The sequence below is a fragment of the Bufo gargarizans genome, chromosome 6, assembly GCF_014858855.1.
Source record: "Bufo gargarizans isolate SCDJY-AF-19 chromosome 6, ASM1485885v1, whole genome shotgun sequence".
Classification (NCBI taxonomy): Eukaryota; Metazoa; Chordata; class Amphibia; order Anura; family Bufonidae; genus Bufo; species Bufo gargarizans.
Window position 1 is genome coordinate 151,638,741 of NC_058085.1, and position 19,211 is coordinate 151,657,951.

The 19,211-nt window shown below is 45.2% G+C and overlaps 1 protein-coding gene across 1 annotated transcript in view; it reads left to right on the plus strand.

The window, feature by feature from the left end:
* The first annotated feature begins 246 nt into the window (after positions 1 to 246).
* The window catches only part of LOC122940974 (peroxisomal N(1)-acetyl-spermine/spermidine oxidase-like), a 40,899-nt gene continuing 21,934 nt past the window's right edge, over positions 247 to 19,211 (plus strand). The window contains exons 1-2 of the mRNA XM_044297926.1: positions 247 to 770; positions 15,730 to 16,213. Of these exons, the coding sequence (XP_044153861.1) occupies positions 458 to 770; positions 15,730 to 16,213 (797 nt within the window). The 5' untranslated portion in view covers positions 247 to 457. The remainder of the gene's footprint in view (positions 771 to 15,729; positions 16,214 to 19,211) is intronic.

The window sequence follows — 19,211 nt, forward strand, 5'->3', positions numbered from 1 at the left end:
GAGTCAGAGAACGCTGGACTCATCTCTCAAGCATGGAGGAGACAGGACTCATCTAAGGTTCTTAAGTTGTTGTTTTTTACACAATAAAAGCACACAGAGCTATGGGGACTGGGTATTGCGGATGTGCTAGCGGCCATCTAGCAACCCATGTCCTCAGCTCTATACACAAAATCCAGGTGACAGGTTCCCTTTAAGTCAAAGACAGAAGTGGGTTTGAAGGAAGTGAGAAATATAAGGATGGGCTTTTACTTCTCCTTCCTGCTTTGGCGAAAAAAATAAAATCAGCAGCAAAAACTGACACACAAAAAAAAACTGTGTGTGACATCAGCCTGCAATAGACTGCATGCCGTTTTATAGCTTGACACCAGGTGTAGGTGTGCAGTAACCCTAACGTGCGGCTGGAGCTGCAGAAGATGCCGGACCACCGCGGAGCAGGAATCTGTCCAGGACGTACAACATGGCTGCTCTCCGTGACACTGTGCAGCTGAGGAGAACCGGACAAGGAGACTCACGTGCCGCTATCAGCATGCAGACCGGGCTCCTCCTCCTCCTTGTCCTCCTGTCCCCTGGGGCGCTGTGTGACAACAGCCTCGGCTCTGTAGACGACGAACAGGGAACTATGGGGTCTCAGGGTCCAGTCGTGGTCATTATCGGCGCGGGAATCTCTGGTATCGCAGCTGCAGGGAAGCTACACAAACATGGCTTCCGACGTATACAAGTCCTAGAGGCTACTGGGAGAACCGGAGGCCGGATCCGCACTGAGCGCTTCGGTAATTATAATTCTGGTGCAGTAATGGCAGGGGAACGTCTGTGTGGTGATACACGTGAGGGAGAAACCTCTAATGACAAGCTGCTGGTCACAGGAGGCTGTCTAATGTCTTCACATTTGCAGCACAAAGTCCAGTAGTACTTTATGGCAGAGCTTACCATTTCTGGATCCCCACTGATTATAAGGGTACGGCTACACTGGTCGCGGCCACGTTCGCTGAGTAGCGGCGTTCCCATAGAAATGAATGGGATCACCTCGCCAGTCACAAAAAATCCCAAAGTGTTGAATTTCTTCCTATTCATTTCTTATGGGCTATATTATTTTATTTCATTTTATGCACTTATATAGCGCTGCTGTATTCTGCAGCGCTTTAAAGACTTAGGGCTCATTTACACAGCCGTTGCCATATAGCGGCCCCCATGTGGCGGGTCCGCAATACACTGAGCACTTGCTGTGTGCATTCCGTTCACTTGAATGGGTCCGCAAATCTGGAGTGCGGTGCGGAACGGAAGCACGAAACAGAACCCAACGGAAACACTACGGAGTGCTTCCCGGGGTTCCATTCTGTGCCTTCGCAACACAAAAAGATAGAACTTGCTCTTTTTGCGGAACGGATGGATCGCGGAACCGATTCAAGTGAATGGGTCCGCCATCTGCATGTGGCTGGCCACAGTCGGTGCCCGTGCATTGCGGACCATAGCACGGAGGGGCAACGGTCGTGTGAACAAGCCTTTAAACCCCGCCTAATGGCTCATTCAGACGACCGGATGAAAGAATATGGCGATGAAAATAATAAATTATTTATTTTCAAAGTTATATATATTTTTAAATATTTTACTTCAGACCTGAGAACAGACCCCCAAAATCAGCCCCCTGTTTTTTTATCAGACCTCTCATCAGACACTCATCAGATCCCCAAATCAGAACCCCATTCTTCATCAGACCTCCTCAGCCTCAGTCAGACCCCTCAACCTACATCAGCCTCAGATCATACCCCCAGCCCTCATTAGACTCGGATCAGCTCCCCAGATGGGATCCCATAGCCTCCAATCAATCCAGCCCCAGATCGGATCCCCCAAGCCCCCATCAGAATCAGATCACACCCCTAATCAGACCTGATGAGCCTCAGATCAGGCCCCACTCAGCCTCAGATTGGCCCCCCCAGCCCCCATCAGAATCAGATCACACCCCTAATCAAACCTGATGAGCCTCAGATCTGGCCCCACTCAGCCTCAGATCGGACCCCCCAGCCCCCATCAGCCTCAGTTTAGACCCCCCCCCCCCCATCAGACTCGGATCAGACACTCCACCCCTCATCAGACTCAGATCAGAGCCTTTCAGCCTCTGAAAAAAAAAGTAATAAAAACTTACCTTGCTTAATCCAGATGGTGCTGCATATCCAAGACTCGCCGCTCCATAACTTCTTCTTGAGGGGAGAAGAGTACAGCTAACACAGCGCTGCCCTCACCTCTCCATGCCACCCGCATGCTAATGACTGCTTCCATAATGCGGTCATTAGCAAATTGCGAAACGCACAGACGCCATCCGTGTTTTGTGGATCTGCAATTTGCGGACCGCAAGACACACAAGGGTCATGTGCATGTAGCCTTATAGTCCTATAAAATATGTTAATTATACTGCACCCCTGAAACCTTTGAGACAACGAGCAGTGTAATGAACAGGAAGCAGCACTTGCATGGCGCATGGGCCTTTTTAAACAGCCGATCGGCAGGGGTGCCAGGTGTCGGACCCTCACTGATCAGATATTGATGACTAATCCTGAGGATAGGTCATCAATATGTACTGCAGCACAACCCCTTTAAACTGTACAGGTCCTTCTAAAAAAATAGCATATTGTGATAAAGTTCATTATTTTCTGTAATGTACTGATAAACATTAGACTTTCATATATTTTAGATTCATTACACACCAACTGAAGTAGTTCAAGCCTTTTATTGTTTTAATATTGATGATTTTGGCATACAGCTCATGAAAACCCCAAATTCCTATCTAAAAAAATTAGCATATCATGAAAAGGTTCTCTAAACGAGCTATTAACCTAATCATCTGAATCAACTAATTTACTCTAAACACATGCAAAAGATTCCTGAGGCTTTTAAAAACTCCCAGCCTGGTTCATTACTCAAAACCGCGATCATGGGTAAGACTGCCGACCTGACTGCTGTCCAGAAGGCCATCATTGACACCCTCAAGCAAGAGGGTAAGACACAGAAAGAAATTTCTGAACGAATAGGCTGTTCCCAGAGTGCTGTATCAAGGCACCTCAGTGGGAAGTCTGTGGGAAGGAAAAAGTGTGGCAGAAAACGCTGCACAACGAGAAGAGGTGACCGGACCCTGAGGAAGATTGTGGAGAAGGACCGATTCCAGACCTTGGGGGACCTGCGGAAGCAGTGGACTGAGTCTGGAGTAGAAACATCCAGAGCCACCGTGTACAGGCGTGTGCAGGAAATGGGCTACAGGTGCCGCATTCCCCAGGTCAAGCCACTTTTGAACCAGAAACAGCGGCGGAAGCGCCTGACCTGGGCTACAGAGAAGCAGCACTGGACTGTTGCATGTCATTCGGAAATCAAGGTGCCAGAGTCTGGAGGAAGACTGGGGAGAGGGAAATGCCAAAATGCCTGAAGTCCAGTGTCAAGTACCCACAGTCAGTGATGGTCTGGGGTGCCATGTCAGCTGCTGGTGTTGGTCCACTGTGTTTTATCAAGGGCAGGGTCAATGCAGCTAGCTATCAGGAGATTTTGGAGCACTTCATGCTTCCATCTGCTGAAAAGCTTTATGGAGATGAAGATTTCATTTTTCAGCACGACCTGGCACCTGCTCACAGTGCCAAAACCACTGGTAAATGGTTTACTGACCATGGTATTACTGTGCTCAATTGGCCTGCCAACTCTCCTGACCTGAACCCCATAGAGAATCTGTGGGATATTGGGAAGAGAAAGTTGAGAGACGCAAGACCCAACACTGGATGGGCTTAAGGCCGCTATCGAAGCATCCTGGGCCTCCATAACACCTCAGCAGTGCCACAGGCTGATTGCCTCCATGCCACGCCGCATTGAAGCAGTGATTTCTGCAAAAGGATTCCCGACCAAGTATTGAGTGCATAACTGAACATCATTATTTGAAGGTTGACTTTTTTTGTATTAAAAACACTTTTCTTTTATTGGTCGGATGAAATATGCTAATTTTTTTAGATAGGAATTTGGGGTTTTCATGAGCTTTATGCCAAAATCATCAATATTAAAACAATAAAAGGCTTGAAATACTTCAGTTGTGTGTAATGAATCTAAAATATATGAAATTCTAATGTTTATTAGTACATTACAGAAAATAATGAACTTTATCACAATATGCAATTTTTTTTAGAAGGACCTGTATAAGGTCCACAATGAGACATTATACTGTATGGGGCCACAAGAAGATATTGCACTGTATGGGGGCCACAAGGAGACATTACACTGTATGGGGCCACAAGGAGACATTACACTGTATGGGGCCACAAGGAGACATTACACTGTATATGTGTATCGCGCTGCTGACAGTGCTCTCCGTGTTCCCTCAGCAGCACAGGGGAGAAGGAAGCAGTGTCTCCCTCCCCCTGTGCCGCTGCTGCCGTTGCCACCAATGAGAGGAGGGGAGGGCCTGTGGCCACTGCGCCACCAATGAAGATACCTCTCTTATTAATTAATTTATTAATTGGCTACATAATCACATACCCGGCTCCCGACCTCTATGAGTGGTAGCTGCGATTTGCGGTAGTTAACCCCTCAGGTACACGCACCTGAGGGGTTAACTGCCGCAGATTGCAGCTAATGCTCATAGAGGTCAGGAACCGGCTATGTGATTCTGCAGCCAGCTCCCGCCTCCTGTATATGTGTGCGACATTACGCTGTATAGGGCCACATGGAGACATTACACTGTATAGGGCCACAAGGAGACATTACGCTGTATAGGGCCACATGGAGACATTACACTGTATAGGGCCACAAGGAGACATTACGCTGTATGGGGGCCACATGGAGACATTACGCTGTATGGGGGCCACAAGGAGACATTACGCTGTATGGGGGCCACAAGCAGACATTACGCTGTATGGGGGCCACAAGGAGACATTACACTGTATGGGGGCCACAAGGAGACATTACGCTGTATGGGGCTTGTACAGTATAATGTCTCCACGTTGCCCCCATAGATTATAGTAATGTCTCCTTGTGGCCCATGTCCCACACCATGTAATGAGGGGGGTGAGCAGTGAACATGGCTTTCACTCGCAGCCTGAGCTCTCCGCTCCTTTTGTTCACACACTGACTTACGTGCACAGTACTGATGTGTAATGTGCGCCAGACGCTGCTCCAGGATGTGTTTTGCATTGGCAAATATAACATGTCAGTACGCATTTTAGAAGTGTACGGTTTAGGAGTAATCAGCATTGTCAAGTGCGACCGCCCCTATGACGTTACTCAAGGTTGTTGATTCTAGTCTTTCTACTGCCTGAGGCGAAAATTTAAATGCCACCCCTCCCCCCCCCCAAATTCTCAGGCTATTTTCTAGTGCTGCAGCTAACGATTATTTGAATAATCGATTAGTTGTCGTTAATTTCATCGATTAATCAGGGAAAAAACACCAAAATGACAAAAAAAAAAGGGGTTTATATGATTTTACTTGAAAAAGTATGTTCAAAGGCCATATTAAATTTTTTTAGGACTTACATAATTATACAAATTTTGCATTACAATGTAAAAAAGACAACATGTCCACATGGTCAGGGCTTAGGCTAGCTCTCTTCTTACACGCTATGTTACCTGTTGCAGAGAAGAGAAGAGACGTTCCGACGGTGTGGATGTGGATCTGTGGATGGCAATCATGGCACTGTTATGGGGCATCTGTGGATGGCAGGCACTGTTATGGGGCATCTGTGGATGGCACTGTTATGGGGGAATCTGTGGATGACACATATGTGTCATCCACAGATCCCCACCGTAACAGTGTCCCTGTGTAGTGATTGTGAATGACCCCCAATACAGGGGTGGGGACTGGCATTTCGGTTTTGTAATAGCAGCGGTGCCCGATGCAGGCACTGTATTCTATTACACCAGGCCCAGCTCACCTAATCATATCTATCAAGTAGGGGATGTTAAACTACTTATAGTGCAAAATCACTCCAGACCCTAACTTACTAGTATCAAACTATTGCAGGAGGCCGGGCAGTCGGACGGGTGGCGGCAGCAGCGTAACTCACTGCGTCATGTGCCTGCGCCTTAATTCATAAAGTGGGAGAAGCAGACGCATGACGTAGTGAGTTACACTGCCACCGCCCGGCCTCCTGCTTGCTACGAAGTGTACTAGTAAGTTTTACACGCTGCCGCCCGCCCACATACCAACAAATTGTCCGATTATTCGATAACAGGAATCGACGACAACAAATGCCGTTACCGAATATTATCTATGTCGATTAATCGTTGCAGGCCTACTATTTTCACACTGGCGTTTTTTGCAGATCCGTCGATGATCTGAAAAAACGCTTCCGTTACCGTAATACAACCGCATACATCCGTCATGAACGGATCTGCTTGTATTATGTCTTCTATAGCCATGACGGATTCGTCTTGAACACCATTGAAAGTCAATGGGGGATGGATCAGTTTTCTATTGTGTCAGAGAAAACGGATCCATCCCTATTGACTTACATTGTGAGTCAGGACAAATCTGTCTTGCTCTGCACCACCTTGCGAATAGAAAAGTGCTGCTTGCAGCGTTATTCTGTCCGCGATGGGGACGCAACCAAGCGGAACAGAATGCATTTTGGAGCATTCCGTTTCGTTCAGTTGAGTTTTGTCCCCTTTGACAATGAATGGGGACAAAACTGAAGCGTTTTCTTCCGCTATTGGAATCCTATGACTGATCTCAATAGCGGAATTGAAAACGCTAATGTGAAAGTAGCCTAACCCATCCTACCAGCACCAATGTTGGGCCTCCTGCACATGGCCATATCCGTTTTGCTGTCCGCAAACCATGGATCCACAAAATCCGGTCTGCATTCATCCCGCACTATTTTTGTCCAGATGTGTACATGCAGATTGGATGCGGACCAAATATACACTGGTGTGCATGAGGCCGGAAAGACGTATTTGATGGACATTACATACAGCTCTACTAAACATACAGGGTACTACAGCAGCACATCCCTCATACATCCAGTGATGTCTCCTCTGATGCAGATGTTCTCTTTCCTCATCTTCTTCATTCGGAGATCAGACCGCCATGATGACTTCTTCCAGCCGCATCTTGTTTCTGCAGAGTTTGACACACAGACATCTTAGTTTCCTTAATTTTCCATTGCCCCCATTTGTATAATTTCAAATAATTTAGACAGCACTCCAGTATGCGGTTAATGCTTTTTATTTGCCAGACATAAAGGTCCTTTTAGGCATGCCGGCCCTCCATGCATCTATGCACGCAACAAGCCTGATGAAGGGCATGTGTTTTGCCCGAAACGTTGCCTCAGTTCCTAAAAGGACCTTTATGTCTGGCAAATAAAAAGCATTAACCGCATACTGGAGTGCTGTCTAAATTATTTGAAATACTTACTAGTTCCGAGAGGTGGAGCAAGGAACGTACCTAGACGCGCACCCTAAACCTATCAGCCTCAGATAGAGTGCCGTGATCAACACGTGATCCCCATTTGTATAATGGCAGGGATGGGAGCGAGAGGCTCCTGTGCCCCGAGGCAAAATGCCACCACTCTGGGAGGCAGGTCGCTTGCCGCCTTTCCTTATGGCAGAGACAGGCTTAATGTCTCTAAAGTACAGCGTTTCTAAATAAGAAATGGTGATATTGCAATATTGCCACTTCCTAATACCGCTGTGTACCAGTTTATTGCCCAACCCTCTGCTGTTCCGATTAGAGGCCCCAGACATAACTTTTCTTGGTGCCCAGAAAGGCCAAGTCCGCCCCTGACCGTAGTTAGAATAATAAATAGAAGAGGTAGCGGGTCCTATACATAAGTGTAGCTCACCTGTTACGCTATAATTAAAGCCCTGCTTGTTGGAAGTTACAGGAAGGCTATTGCGATTCACGGTTGGACCTCAAAACACGGCCCTCGTGTCTCCGCTTGCAGACCAGAAGAGGTTAAGCAGCCATATTGGTGAAGGTTCAGTTTGTGTGGTGCAGTTTGAGTGGCCAAGTATCCCCCTGGGGCCTCGGGCAGTCGCCCAAATGACAATATTAGGATTCGCCATTTTTATTCATATGAATTCTAGTAAAATATGTTTGTAACAAATTATTAAGAAATTTCAATCAGGCTCAGAACATGGTCTCTCATTACCTTCCCAAGCAGAAGAGCAAACTTTCAATAAGTATTAATGTTGTATAGACAGGCACGCCACATCTAAAATAAAATTAAATTAGAAAAAATATAGAATAAAAAATATGTTTACAAAATGCAAATGGGTAAAAAAAAAAAGAAATCAAGGGTAAAGGTGCGTGTTACACAAAATACAAGAATTGTGCCCCTGGAGGCAAAAAATATCTCCTATAGATATCAAAACAATGTTACTTATTATTGTCAAGCCGGGTGCTAGTCAAATAAAAGTGACATCGTGATCTCCTAAAATGCCTGGGGAAAAGCGCATTGAAAGTCGCATTAAAAATCTGGTGATCAAATAGCACCGATTGTCCTCCCTATTAGAATGCCATCTTACTGACTGGTACAGATATATGCAGTGGTTAGGAGAAAAGTCTGATATATTGATAGCCTCAGTCAGTTGTATGTGATAGTCACAGGCAATTATATGGTCATCGCAAACAGTCCCTTATGATGGCAAAGTTTAGTAATGTGGATTTTAGGTACCCTAGACGTCCAATCGCTATACACCATTATTGATCATGCACAGGGTATAAAAGCGATGAAGGCACAATTGGAAAAAAGACACGTTTCAAATGGAACAAATCAAATATTTAGCAGGAGTAGAATTTATCTTAATGCACAATTCATTTTGTTTTGGATCCGAATTTTTCCTCCAGGTAAGGCTAGTTTCACACTAGCGTTCGGCTGTCCGCTCGTGAGCTCCGTTTGAAGGGGCTCACGAGCGGACCCGAACGCTTCCGTCCAGCCCTGATGCAGTCTGAATGGATGCGGATCCGCTCAGACTGCATCAGTCTGGCGCCGTTCAGCCTCCGCTCCGCTCAGCAGGCGGACACCTGAACGCTGCTTGCATCGTTCGGGTGTCCGCCTGGCCGTCCGGAGGCGTGCAGATCCGTCCAGACTTACAATGTAAGTCAATGGGGACGGATCCGTTTGAAGATGCCACAATATGGCTCAATCTTCAAGCGGATCCGTCCCCCATTGACTTTCAATGTAAAAGTCTGGACGGATCCGTTCAGGCTAATTTCACACTTAGCTTTTTTTTGCTAATATAATGCAGACGGATCCGTTCTGAACGGAGCCTCCGTCTGCATTATTATGATCGGATCCGTTCAGAACGGATCCGATCGAACGCTAGTGTGAAAGTAGCCTAAGGCTACTTTCACACTTGCGTTTTTCTTTTCTGGCACTGAGTTTCGTCACAGGGGCTCTATACCGGAAAAGAACTGATCAGTTATATGCCCATGCATTCTGAATGTAGAGTAATCCGTTCAGTTTGCATCAGGCTGTCTTCAGTTCAGTCATTTTGACTTATCAGGCAAAAGAGAAAACCGTAGCATGCTACGGTTTTATCTCCGGCAAAAAAAACGGAAGACTTGCCTGAATGCCGGATACTGCATTTTTTTCCCATAGGAATGTATTAGTGCTGGATCCAGCATTCGAAATTCTGGAATGCCGGATCCGTCCTTCCGGTCTGCACATGCGCTGACCTTTAAAAATGAGAAAAAAATAAATACCAGATCCGTTTTGCCTGATGACACCGTAAAAACGGATCCGGTATTGCAATGCATTTTTCAGACTGATCAGGCATTTTTCAGACTGATCAGGATCCTGATCAGTCTGAAAAATGCCTGATCAGTAATAAAAATTACATGCGTTTGCATACAGTTTGCCTGATCAGGCAGGCAGTTCAGGCAACGGAACTACCTGCTGGAATCAAACAACGCAAGTGTGAAAGTACCCTTAGAGGAATAGCCATGGGCACCAGGTTCGCCCCCAGTTATGCAAACCTCTTTATGTCCCAGTGGGAAGATCGACACATAGAACATAGACTGGGGACGGACCTGGTGCTAAGGCGTAGGTTATATTGATGACAGAAGGGAGAACTAGAACTCCAAACGTTCCTCGAAGAAATCAATAATATTATAATTAATCTACATTTTTCATCGAATACAAGTAAACTTCAAATAGAATTTCTAGATTTGCAAATTAGAGTAGAAAATAATAAATTGACCTGCTGTACATTTCAAAAACCAACAGCAAGAAATAGCTTTATCCTTTATTCCAGCTGCCATTTACCCAGATGGTTGTTAAACATCCCAGAAGGCCAATTTAGACGTTTAAACCGCAACTGCACGAGTGAGGAGAGATTTGAATATGAAGCAAAACTATTAAAAGATCAATTCCTTGCCAAAGAATATCCTGTGACAAAGGTAGGAACATCTCTAGCCAAAGTAAGAGCTCGACAGAAAAAGCTTCTTTATCACTGAAAATGGTAAAAGTAACGACACTACAGGGAAGGATGAAACACCATACATTATATCACCATTCAATGCGCAATATAAAAAAGAATGGATCATTAGAAATTATTGCACAATATCCAAAAAGGTAAACTGATAGGCCCCTCCATTGCCACCAATCCACACTTTATTTACACAAAAGCCCAGAATTTAGGACTAAAAGTTGCTCCATCCATCAAATCATAGAATAAAAAACAAGAACACTCAACGGGTGGATGGCTAAACTTAAGAGGGTTCTATAGATGCAACAGATGTGGCAATTGTAAAATGACCTCTTTCCAGAAAAAGACAGAGAAAGTACACTCAACAACCTGTAATAGCAAGAATGTCATTTACAGCTTACAGTGTCCTTGCAAAAAAAACTATATATAGAGAGAACGAAAAGGAACATATCAACAATATCACTGTCGAAAGCTACATCACAACCAGGACCCAACGGGTTTATCCTTTGCAGCAATTGAAAGGGTGGAGAAACATTGGAGGGGAAGGAACCAGGTTATGGAAATCTCACGCAGAGAATCAAAATATATAGTCAGATTTAACACACTTAGGGTCCATTCACACGTCCGTGGTGTATTGCGAATCTCCCAATACATGCATGCTGAGCCCACTATATACTTCTTCTGGAGCTAATTGGCTACTGGTAGGCGCTATAAAAGCAGGCTTGTTTTAAAGTCAGTATAAAACTGAGTCTGCTTATATAGCACCTACCAGTAGCCATTTGGCTCCAGGAGAAGTATATAGTGGGCTCAGCATGCATGTTGGTACTTGCATCCCTGGATCCGATGGAAGCTGTTATGGCACTGGACGGGGTTAAAAGCAGATTGTGCTTGGCGTGCATGCTGTACCTGCGCTCCCTGGACTTTATGTGGCTGTCATGGCCCATAAAAGGTAGGAACTAGTGTTGGGGACCACTCATAGAGGCGACCTTGACGTGGTGAGTGGCTTATTACGCTTTTGCCAAAATGTACACCAATGCCTCATTCAACATCCAGCATAGAGGCAGGGCAGAGTGCTGGTTGCAGTGTGCGATTGCATTTGTGTTTTTGCGTTTATATCTATACCAGTCAGTAAGATGGCATTCTAATAGGGAGGACAATCAGCCGCTATTTGATCACCAGATTTTTAATGTGACTTTCAATGCGCTTTTCCCCAGGCATTTTAGGAGATCACGATGTCACTTTTATTTGACTAGCACCTGGCTTGACAATAATAAGTAACATTGTTTTGATATCTATAGGAGAGATTTTTTGCCTCCCTCCAGGGGCACAATTCTTGTATTTTGTGTAACACGCACCTTTACCCTTGATATTATTATTATTATTTTTTTTTTTATCCATTTGTATTCTTGTAAATAAAAAAAATATATTATTTTTTCCTAATTTTATTTTTAGTAATAAAACATTCAGTATTTTATACATCTCTCTCTGTGTGCGACTAGATGTGGAGTGCCTGTCTATTGGGTGAATCAGACATTGAGCACAATTGGGTGAGCCACCATAATACTTTGTGCATTTTTAACTTTCAGTAAGTGATTCCATTTTAACACTTTTCTCAGGCATTTTGACTGACAAAGAAAAGTAGAGGATTGTCATGCACAGGTGACACGGCTGTATGTCACTGGTCATAAAAAGGGTTCATTTCTGGGGCACAGGCCATGTGTGTGCTCAGCAGTGCGGGGAGGGGTTTCTTGGATAGTACAAAGTGCGAGATTTCTCTTACAAATGGACTTTGTGCAAAGGCTACACTCTTAAAGAGGTTTTCCAGGCTTTTAATATTGATGACCTATCTTCAGGACAGGTTATGAATATCAGATCAGCAGGGGTCCGATCAGCTGACTGCTCCTGTCTCTCTTCTAGCTCGCTGTCGACATAGCAGCGGCGAGCAGGAAAAGAGACAGGAGACGACATGCGTGCACTGGGCGCGCCATCTCCTCATACAGCGCTCCCCGCTTCCTTCTCGTCGTAGGTGCGGGTCCCAGTGGTGGGACCGGTACCTATTAGACAATGGGGTCATATCCTAGCGATATGCCCCCATTGTCTGAGATGGGAAAACCACTTTAAGTGCTGGCTGTCGGTCAGGCAGAAAACGCTGCATTCTGCGGTACTTGTCTGGTTAAAACCCGCCATTTATGCGTGAGCACTAAGGATGATGGTATAAAACCTGTTTGAAACAATAAATCAGATTTATAGATCCTGTGGGCAGTCGGTGCTGAATATGAATCCATTTGCTCTGCATGTCTACAAGGTGCCCTAGGTGTTAGGTGTCCTGTTTTGTATTAAAGGGAATGTGTCACTTTTCTATTGTCTTTTATTTTTGTAAATGACTGGGTTTAAAAATAAAAAAGTATATATTTTTTTTCTTTAAAACAAATAGCTATACTGGGGGCTGCCATGTCCATAAGCATCTGTCTAGTGTGTCACTGCATAATGCACACAGATGCTGTGCGGAGCAGACGGTTCATAGAAGGGTAGTAGAGGCAGTCAACCCTATCTTCCAAGCTTGTCCTGAGCTAGCTGTGAACTGTGCATGCTCTTTGGCATGCACAGTCCATAGTATATAGCAGATTATGTTTGAGCCCGGTTTACCCCTCATCAGCAGATTTGTACCTATGAAACTGGCTGACCTGTAGCGTGTGCACTTGGCAGCTAAAGGCATCAGTGTTAGGCTCCTTTCACACCTGCGTTCAGGTGTCCGCTCGTGAGCTCCGTTTGAAGGGGCTCACAAGCGGCCCTAAACGCAGCCGTCTGGCCCTAATGCATTCTCAGTGGAGGCGGATCCACTGAGAATGCATCCGCCTGCCAGCGATCAGCCTCCGCTCCGCTCAGTGAGCGGACACCTGAACGCTGCAAGCAGCGTTCGGGTGTCCGCCTGGCCGTGCGGAGGCGAGCGGATCCGTTCCGACTTACAATGTAAGTCAATGGGGACGGATCCGCTTGAAGATTACACCATATGGCTCAATCTTCAAGCGGATCCGTCTCCCATTGACTTTCAATGTAAAGTCTGAACGGATCCGCTCAGGCTACTTTCACACTTAGAAAATTTTATAATGCATACGGATCCGTTCTGAACGGAGCCACCGTCTGCATTAATATGAGCGGATCCGTTATGAACGGATCCGATCGAACGCAGGTGTGAAAGTAGCCTTAGTCTCATGTTCATATGTGCCCACATTGCTAAGAAACATGATGTTTTATATATGCAAATGATCCTCTAGGAATAACAGGGAGCATTTCCATTACACCTAGAGGCTCTGCTCTCTCTGCAGCTGCTGCGCCCTTTCCACTTAGTCCCCTTTCACACGGGCATTGCGGATTGGGGCCGGATGCGTTCAGGGAAAATGGTGCGATATTGACACTAAAACAAGTTTTCACTGCGATTGCGTTCCATGTTTGCGTTTTATTCCACACGGGTGCAAAACATTGTAATGCGTTTTGCACGTGCGTGAGAAAAATCTGCATGTTTGGTACCCAGACCCGAACCCGGACTTCTTCACAGAAGTTCGGGTTTGGGTTAGGTGTGATGTAGATTTTATTATTTTCCCTTATAACATGGTTATAAGGGAAAATAATAGCATTCTTAATACAGAATGCATAGTACAATAGGGCTGGAGAGGGTTAAAAAAAATGAAAAATAATTTAACTCACATTAATCCACTTGATTGTGCAGCTCGGCTTCTCTTCTGTCTTCTTCTTTGAGGAATAGGACCTTTGATGACGTCACTGCGCTCATCACATGGCCCATCACATGATCTTTTACTTGCTTGCGATTTTCACGCAGCCCCATTCACTTCTATGGGGCCTGCTTTGCGTGAAAAACGCTGAATATAGAACATGCTGCGATTTTCACGCAACGCACAAGTGATGCGTGAAAATCACCGCTCTGAAAACTCGCTCGTGTGAAAGGGGCCTTAGATTGACAGGGCCAGGCAGTGAAAACATCATGCCTGCTTTGATCACTGGTGGCCTTAGGGCTGCCAAGTGCAGGGGACAGGATCATAGGGAGCTCAAGAACGTAAAGTTTATATATGCTTTAAAGTATGATCAAGACTAATAAACCAGGCATACTGACTGGTAGGGCTGCTCATGCTAATTAGCCACCTAACTGTTTTGCCCCAATCCAGCTCCAGCTGGTAGCTAACTGGAGGGGGAGGGCTGCTTTAGATGGTGATATCTCCTGAATAGTAGCAGCTAGAAATATGCAACTGGTCTTGTTTGAAAGCTGGCATTCAGACAATACCACAATATGTTCAGGAGAAGATATCACTGATAGAAATCGTGATGCTGTGAATGCAGCTGAAAGTTAAAGTAAAAGGAGGTTTTACCCGCAATTATTCCCGATTTCCCTCGATTTCTAACTGTGATTTCTTCTCTGTTACTTGGACTTTAGCCAAGTGATCTTGTATGAAAGTCTGGAATGTCACAGCTTTCAGCTGGAATGTCACAGCAGTGAGTGAAGGACATGCTCATGCTGCCGGCTCCCTTCCTTCGGCAGAGGCGCAGTGAGGGAGCTGGCAGCAGGAGAGCCTCCCTCACTCACTACGCTTGCGCTGAATACTAAACGTGACGGCGCAGGCATGGGATTTATGGGACACTGAGGAGAACTCAAAAGTCAATCAACTGGACCTGGGCGTGCCAAAGGATGCGTAGACTGAGCCTCTAGGTGCTTAAGCAACGTCCTAATAGCACATAAAGGCTCATTAGCATATTTTAAAAGTCTTTATTTAAGAGAACAGCGGCAGGCAGGGAGTTATAAATATACTATTATGTACTGCTGACATTAGCACATCGCTAATGTCAGTCAGCTACATAAAGTTTTTTCTCATTACAGAAAACCTTTAAACAGCTGCAGACCTGTGTTAATTAATATGCAAATTAGCAAGTTTTAAGCATCAGGGTGCAGGGCTGAAGCACTGCTTTTGTAAAGCCCCTGTGCTCTGCACCATCCCCATTTCTCTTGACTGACAGAACTATCATGTTTACAATAGTTGTTTTCTATACTTAGAAAGCTAATACATATTACTGGTTTCTTCACAGGCTCAATATATGCCTTTGAAGAAACCAGTAATATGTATTAGCTTTTTAAGCAAAACCACTATTCTCAACATGGTAGGGCTATAGCCTAATGGTAAGTGTTCTGCCTTCCATATAGAATGTAACGGTTCAAATCCCTAATGGGAACTGAAAGGACAGGTGCCCAGTAAAATTGTGAAACAATAGTGATGGTTTAACTGGAAAATAATCAGTTGCCTTACAACTGTTTTTTTTTTTCTCTTGTAGCAAAAGGCCTGGTTGAAATTGGCGCACAATGGATTCATGGACCGTCTCCGGGCAACCCAGTCTTCCAGCTGGCATCTCAATTTGGTCTTTTAGGACCAGATGCCTTGCTTGAGGAGAATCAAAAAATTAACTCAGATGGCTATCCCCCTTCCATCCCAGTTGCATACAGTAGTTCAGGAAGAAAGATCGACCCAGAAGTGATGACCAATGTTACAGAGTTGTATAGCACATGGCTGGCACAAACTCGGAATTTCACCAATGGTTATTGCGATCCTGAAGGTAGTGTGGGAAACTTTATCAGAGAAAAGATTGCCCACAGCTCACAAGAATGGGACAAAGAACAAGTTGAAATGAATATGGCTATCTTGAGGGGGTTGCTCAATATAGAATGCTGTGTAACTGCAGCCCATAGTATGGACCAGGTGGCACTCTGCCCTTTTGGGGAATACACAATGCTTCCAGGACTTGATTGCACCTTTCCTAAGTAAGTTAACAAAAAAAACTATCCTGCTGATGAATAAAGGGGTATGCCATTTACGGAAAGTATTATATAGGTGGTGGTCCTATCAAAACTCAGCATCTCACTTCTTCAAGGGAATAGGAGCAGCGCTGCAGTAACCTTCTTAGTCAAGTACACAGTAGATGCAGTTTTATAGTTTCGGCACCTGTTTCTGGTAACAGCTGATCGGTAGGGTTGCCTGGCGTTGGACTACCACTAATCACATATTGATGATCTATTCTAAGGATAGGACAGCAGTACTAAAGTCCTGAAAAATTGCCTATATGTTCACAGAGGTGTTGTTTTTGCACCTTAGCTCCTCTGCTCTGCAGATACTCCCCCCTCTGCTTGATAGGGCCAGTCATCAGCAGTGTTCTCTAGCCTTGCCCACTAATCCCATGCCCAGAATTGGTGCATGTGCAGCTGCTCTACTTGGCCTGCAGTGCAGATGATTACCACATATACATTGATGCTGGACTCTAAAGCTCAGGCATGGGATTACAAGGTCAGGCAAGAGGATTCTGATACCTGGCCCTGTCAGTCATGGGGAGGGGGAGTGCCCAGTGTGTCAGAGCGGAGAACTTTAGGTGCACTGAGGGGCTGCCTTTCTGTGCACTTACGCTCTCATTTGCATATGAAAAAGTAAATTGTCTTCTTAATGGTTCAACCAATTATCTAATGAAAGGTATGTTTTTAGTCAGCAGGATAAACCCTACCAGGCAATATGCTTGGTTTAAGAGGGTTAATACTTAATTATACTTAGCGGTGCCAGAGGGCACTCCGTCTGCATCCGGCAGTGAATTCCGGTGTAAAACTAGCCTTAGAATCTAAAAAAACCTAACTTTTTTTTTTACATTTGAAAAAAGTGGAGGGGCAGTAAAATTCACTGTGCAGTAAAAATTGAATGCCAACATTATTTTGCATGGAAGTATGATTATGGAGATACCAAATGTACCGTATTTTTCGCCGTATAAGACGCACTTTTTCTTCCCCCAAAATGGGGGAGAAATGCCCCTGCGTCTTATACGGCGAATGCAGTCAGTTTTACATCGCTGGCAGCGATGTAAAGAGAGCGAGGACTCGGGGAGGGACTGGGAGGAGGAGCTGGGGCCGGCAATAGCGGCGGGGCGGTGCAGTCACTGTACTATAGCCCCGCCCCGCCGCTCCTGTATACTAATAAAATATGTCATATTCAATGAATGGTTATTAAATATGCCCCTTTATGCCTAATAGTACCTTAAATCCTAAGCTCATCCGTACAATGCAGGCCGGGCGGGCGGCAGCGTAACTCCCTGATGTCACGTGCCTGCGCCGCCTACTTTATGAATGAAGCAGGCGGCGCAGGCAAGTGACGTCAGTGAGTGACGCGCCGCGCCGGCCGCCCGGCCTGCCGGCATTGTACTGAAGCGCTTAGGATTTAAGGTACTTTTAGGAATAAAGAGGCATATTTAATAACTATTAATTGAATAAGACATATTATATTAGTATACAGGAGCGGCGGGGGATCTGTGGATGGCACAGTTATGGGCTGGGAGGGTCTGTGGATGACACATGTATAACAGTGCCATCCACAGATCCCCCCCTGTAACAGTGCCAGCCACAGATCCCCCTGTAACAGTGAAAGCCACAGATCCCCCCATAACAGTGTCTGTCATCCACAGTTCCCCCCTAACAGTGTCCGTCATCCACAGTTCCCCCCATAACAGTGTCCGTCATCCACAGATCCCCCCATAAGTGTCCGTCATCCACAGATCCCCCCATAACAGTGTCAGTCATCCACAGATCCCCCCATAACAGTGTCCGTCATCTACAGATCCCCCCATAACAGTGTCCGTCATCCACAGATCCCCCATAACAGTGTCCGTCATCCACAGATCCCCCCATAACAGTGTCCGTCATCCACAGATCCCCAGTAATAGTGCCATCCACAGACCACCTAGTTCCAAACCCACCAAACCCACAGCACACCTTTTGGTTAAAAATATTTTTTTTCTTATTTTCCTCCCCAAAAACCTAGGTGCGTCTTATACGCCGGTGCGTCTTATACGGCGAAAAATACGGTATATGTTTTTTTTTTAAAGTGGACCTGTAACCTCTACTGACATAGCTGTTTAAGTATCTATTTGCATTCCCTTTGTAATTACAACGTTGGAGCATCTATGCTTATGACTCTGTGTTGTGCTATTCCTTTACTATATCTGATAGAATTATGAATAAACAACTAGCAGTCGGCAATGACGGTCCAGATGGGTGCTAGCAGTTGTGTGTGGGTGTAGGTGTCCCTACACAGTCTGACAGCACCAATTGGATAGTGCCAGACTGTCCAAAGACACACACTCAACTTGTAACACCCATCTGGGTCGTCATTGCAAACTACTATTAATTCATTCATAACTTCTAACAGGAATAATAAAGGAGTGGCACAAAACAGAGTCATAAGAATAGATGATCCGGATTTAATAATACCATGGAGATTCAAGTAATTGCTAAAACAAACATGTCAGGAGATGTTTCAGGTCTTCTTAAAGAGTCACTCTACTTTCACACAATTTCATTTCACTTTATAGAGAATGGTGTGAATAGCAAATTTCTAAATCATTTCATAAAAAAAGTGCCTTCATTCACCTGAAAAAAGCTGTAAAATTATGGCCACTAGGGGTCTCACTTCCACCTAACTTGCAGTCCGTTGCCTTTTGTTAGGCAAGATCCGTCCCTACTGTGTTTCTCCGAAAATAAGACAGGGTCTTATATTAATTTTTTCTCCGAAAATAGGGTTAGGGCTTATTATCAGGGTAGGGCTTATTTATTCAAATACAGTATAATCACAGTGGGTGGCACAGTACTACAGTATGATACTGGTACAGGACTCTGGCAGGCAATGCCACATTTCTTTCTGGTACCGTACATACACTGCCCCTGAGCCCCTAGGCATCAATGTGTACAGTACGGTACCAGGGAGATCCGGTGCAAGAGATGACAGGGT